The 3,840-nt window shown below is 65.2% G+C and overlaps 1 protein-coding gene across 1 annotated transcript; it reads left to right on the top strand.

Moving 5' to 3' along the window:
* The first annotated feature begins 399 nt into the window (after positions 1–399).
* Positions 400–3,444, top strand: LOC136506855 (uncharacterized). The gene is made up of 7 exons (XM_066501762.1): positions 400–906; positions 992–1,614; positions 1,697–2,288; positions 2,376–2,531; positions 2,657–3,041; positions 3,111–3,227; positions 3,305–3,444. Exons 1-7 carry the CDS (start codon positions 400–402, stop codon positions 3,442–3,444), a joined length of 2,520 nt encoding a protein of 839 aa, XP_066357859.1.
* The last annotated feature ends 396 nt before the right edge of the window (positions 3,445–3,840 follow it).

The following is a 3,840-nucleotide window of genomic DNA, read 5'->3' as shown; positions in this document are numbered from 1 at the left end:
ATTGTTGTCATCGAGGTGGATCCTTGGGATCCATCCGACGTCACTGTGGAGATGCTTCAGTCGCTCGTCGACGGCGGGCTCCTTCGCCGGGTGACCGACCCCAACAGGCCGGAGTGGATCGCTCCGTCGAGCGAGCCAGAGCTGAGGCCTCGCGACGGTTACGTCGTGAGCTTCGTGTCCTTTCACGAGCGCGGCCTCGGCGTCCCTACGGACCGATTCATGCGGGCGCTCCCGCACTACTATGGCGTGGAGCTCCACAACTTCAACCCCAATTCTATCGCGCAAGCGGCTATCTTCGTCGCTGTCTGCGAGGGGTATTTGGGGATTGCTCCCCACTGGGAGTTGTGGCTCCATCTCTTCCGAGCGGGGCATACCACCAAGCCGGCGGGCACGTCGGGCATGAGGAAGGCGGTGAGGGCCGGCGGCTGCACTCTCCAAGTGCGCCAGGATCGTCAGCACCTCTATATCCTGGCCCAGCTCACGACATCCAACCGTCGATGGTACACGAGCTGGTTCTATCTTCGCAACGACGACGGCGGACTTCCCCCCTACACTGGACGGATTGTGGGGGGCTGCCCAGAGCGGTGGAAGTATGGCGTCCCGAGGGAGGATCAGCCCAAGCTGCAGCCGCTCCTAGAGGGGCTGCAGAGGCTGCAGGACCACCACCTTACTGTGGCTGTGGTCGTGGCCGCTTTCCACAGCCGGAGGGTGCTGCCGCTGATGGCTCGGCGGCGGCGCCTGTTCGAGATGAGGCCGGACGAGTCGATCGCGGGCATCCGGCTGTCCGCCTCCGCCCTTTCTGACAAGGAAATTCTTCGCCGGGTGAGGGAGACGGTGGAGGCGAAGCCACGGAGCGGTGATCTGACCACCCTCGCGATGCGTCCGTCGCGAGGGTATCTCTCGCTGGTAAGTCACGCGCCGTTGCATCCCCCGAGCCCTCCCCGTTTCTCATTATTTCTCGTTCCCTTATGCGTGTTCGCCGTTCCTGCAGGGGATGAGGGACGTGCGAGCCTCCCCGCCGCCCGTTCCCGGGGACGCGAGGTGGTGGGCGATCAATCGGGCGCACGCCAAGGCGCAGAAAAAACGGAAAGACGCCAAGGCGGCCAAGCTCAAGAAGCAGATTCTTGCGTGCGAGAAGCTAGATGCACGTCGTCGGCAGCAAAGGAAGGACGGCCTCCCGCTGGAGGAGTCCCCGTCGCCGTCGCTATCGACGGACGCCTTGGGCGGAGATGACGAGGGCGAGAGGGGGCGGGGTCCCCTGGACCATCTCCCTGATGTTGAGGAGACGGCGCCCGAGGCATCGGCAAGTAGTCCGGCGCTCCTAGGAGGAGGAGGAGCCGCCTCGGGGTCGGCGATTGCCCGCCTCGGGGCTGAGACCGACACGCCCGAGGAGCGAGTATTGGGCAAGCGTGCCGTCAGCTCGGTGGGCTCGATGGCAGCGGTGGTGCAAGTGGCGGCGGAGCTGACGCAGCTGCTCCCGCAGAGCACCGAGGGGGCGCCGGGGTCCGTCGAGGACCGACCGGCGCCGACGGATACGGAGGTCGTGCTTCAGCCGCCGTCGCCGCCTTTGCTAACGAGGGTCGCCGTGCCGAAGCGGTTGGTGCCCCGGTCGAGGTAAGCGTACTTTAGGTGGCGCCACAGCGTTTTTTGTTCGTTCCTTCGTCTTGTGCTGACCCTGTAAGCATTATGTTCTTAGCCGGAAACGACCTGCGGAGGTGCCTTCTTTGGCGCCGCTTAAGGCGCTCAAGGTGACCCCTGGCTCCACCGCCCATTGGGTGGCGGGGGCACAAGCCGCCATGCGATGCGGCGCGGCGTCAGCGAGAGCCAGCCTGACGGAGTCGGTTTCCCAAGGAGGGGCTGTCGAGGCTACCCCGACACCGACGGGGGAGGGGGCGCCTCCGCCCCACGAAGGCGAGGGCCGAGAGTCGGATGTGGTCGGGGTGTCCTCGGTTGCCGAGGCCACCGAGGTTGAGGCCCGCAGGGTCTCCGAGGCCGAGGCAACCGAGGAGGCCGCAGCAGCGGAGGTCGAAGCCCCCGCGCCCATCGAGGCCACGATGGCGGGGGCCGGAGCCGCTGGGACCACCGAGGCCGGCGTAGTGGTGGCGAGGCCGTCGGCCCAGGAAGTGGAGATGAAGGCGGTGGAAGCCTTGGTGGCACCCCTGGTTCAAGGCCCGCCGTTGTTGCAGGAGAGCGCCCGGGAAGTAGAGGTCCTTCCGATTTCCTCCGACGATGTTTCCCGGGCGCGGGAGATGGCCGACGGCGAGGTGGCCGGTGCCGTGGAACAGCCGGTTCTGACCCCAGGCGAGGGAAGCTCGGCCCTCGCGCGGGTATGACCCGAGCCCCGCGGGTGGGACCACCCACGTGTGCTGTGGCAGAGCCAGGGCGACCCTGAGGCGGAGCCTCTGTTTGCCCTCGAGGACGCGGCCGAGGGCGGGCGCTGGGACACGTTCGAGCAATACCGCCAGCTGGCGGAGCGGTCACTTCGGACGGCGCTGTCCGTGGTGGCCGACGAACTGCCCGGAGTCGCCCAGGTTCGCAATTTCTTTCCTCACGCGGTGGTCCTCTTCTGAGTTTTCTTTGTAGGGATTGACCCCTGTTCTGTTTCCCCTAGGAGCTCGAGACCCGGTCTCTCGGGAAGTCGGTCTTTCTCTAGCAGGAGAGGGACGTCTGGGACCAGCTTCAGCGGCAAAAGGGGCTTCTTGCCGGCGCCAACGAGCTCCTGTCGGCGCGGAGCGCAGAGGTGAAGGACCTCCACCTTCGTTGTGCCGATGCGAAGGTCGAGGTGGTCATAGCCCGGGAGCAGGTCGCCCCTCTAGCGGCGTGGGTCAAGGAGTTGGAGGAGGAGCTGACCCGCGAGGCCGGTGAGCGGGACGCCTTCAGGTCCTGGGCTGGAGAAGCCACAGCCTTGGGCAAGGTCCTTTCCGGGCAGCTGGGGGCGGAGCAAAGCACGCACCAGCTGACGAAAGGCGCCCTGGATGAGGCCCTTATGGTGGCTGAGGCCTCCCAGACCGAGGCTGTGATCTGGAGGGGAAAGGTAGAAGGTGAGCCTCGTTCCCTTTATTCAATTCGTTTTTCTTGTGTTTGGTCCCTAACTCCTTGGTGCGATGCAGAGCTGGCGGGAGAGGCTTCTAGGGCGGCTGAGGTAGCTCGGGTCGAGGCCCAGCACCTGAAGGAGAGGGCCGAGGCCTCTCAGGTCGAGGCCCGACGCTGGGGGCAGAAGGCCGAGGGTGAGTTCCGTAGACTTCCGCCCTTGCTCTGGCTTGTACTTTTTGCGCTCAACCTTGTTCCGTTGCGTTTGGTGCAGAGCTGGAGAGAGAGGTCACCCAGGCAGCCGAGGCCTCCGCCGCAGTGCAGGCGGTGCTTGAAACCGAGATCGAGGAGCATGATGCGCTAAAGAGCGCCTCCCGTACTGCCTGCGAGGCCCTGGAAGTCGAGGGGGTCTAGTCAGGAAGCTCTCTCGGGAGCCGCTTGGTTGAGTTGAGCGGCCAAATGCGCGAGCGACTCCGAGGGGCGCTGCATACGGGCGTCAAGCGCGCACTGGCCGTCATTGCCTCGCACTACGTTGGCGTTGACCTCCAAGCCATCAGCGACGGCTACGTCCTGCCTGATGATGACGAGGAGGCCGACGAGGCAGTGACGAAGCTGATGGAGGCAGCGGAGGGTCCCGGCGCGGCGCTGGCTGGGCTATTCGAAGAGGAGGTTGTCCCTCCTCCGCCGTCCGCCGATGTTGGAGACCCTACGCCGTGACCTGGGCCCAAGAGGCCGTGTAATTAGATTAGGGATTATGTTGCCCTATCATAACGTTGGTGGCTGTTGAGGCCTTTTTAAAGTGATCGTGCG

This window comes from Miscanthus floridulus, chromosome 15 (assembly GCF_019320115.1).
Source record: "Miscanthus floridulus cultivar M001 chromosome 15, ASM1932011v1, whole genome shotgun sequence".
Classification (NCBI taxonomy): domain Eukaryota; kingdom Viridiplantae; phylum Streptophyta; class Magnoliopsida; order Poales; family Poaceae; genus Miscanthus; species Miscanthus floridulus.
Note: the sequence above shows the minus strand (reverse complement) of the source record. Positions and strands in the feature narration are given on the sequence as shown.

Bases quoted from the DNA above. Each gene is read 5' to 3' on its own strand.
- LOC136506855 (XM_066501762.1), top strand. From the start codon at position 400: ATGAGGAAGGCGGTGAGGGCCGGCGGCTGCACTCTCCAAGTGCGCCAG. The intron at 907-991 runs GTAAGTCACGCG...CCGTTCCTGCAG, and splicing joins CGCGAGGGTATCTCTCGCTG to GGGATGAGGGACGTGCGAGC. The intron at 2,289-2,375 runs GTTCTGACCCCA...GTGCTGTGGCAG, and splicing joins CCGGTGCCGTGGAACAGCCG to AGCCAGGGCGACCCTGAGGC.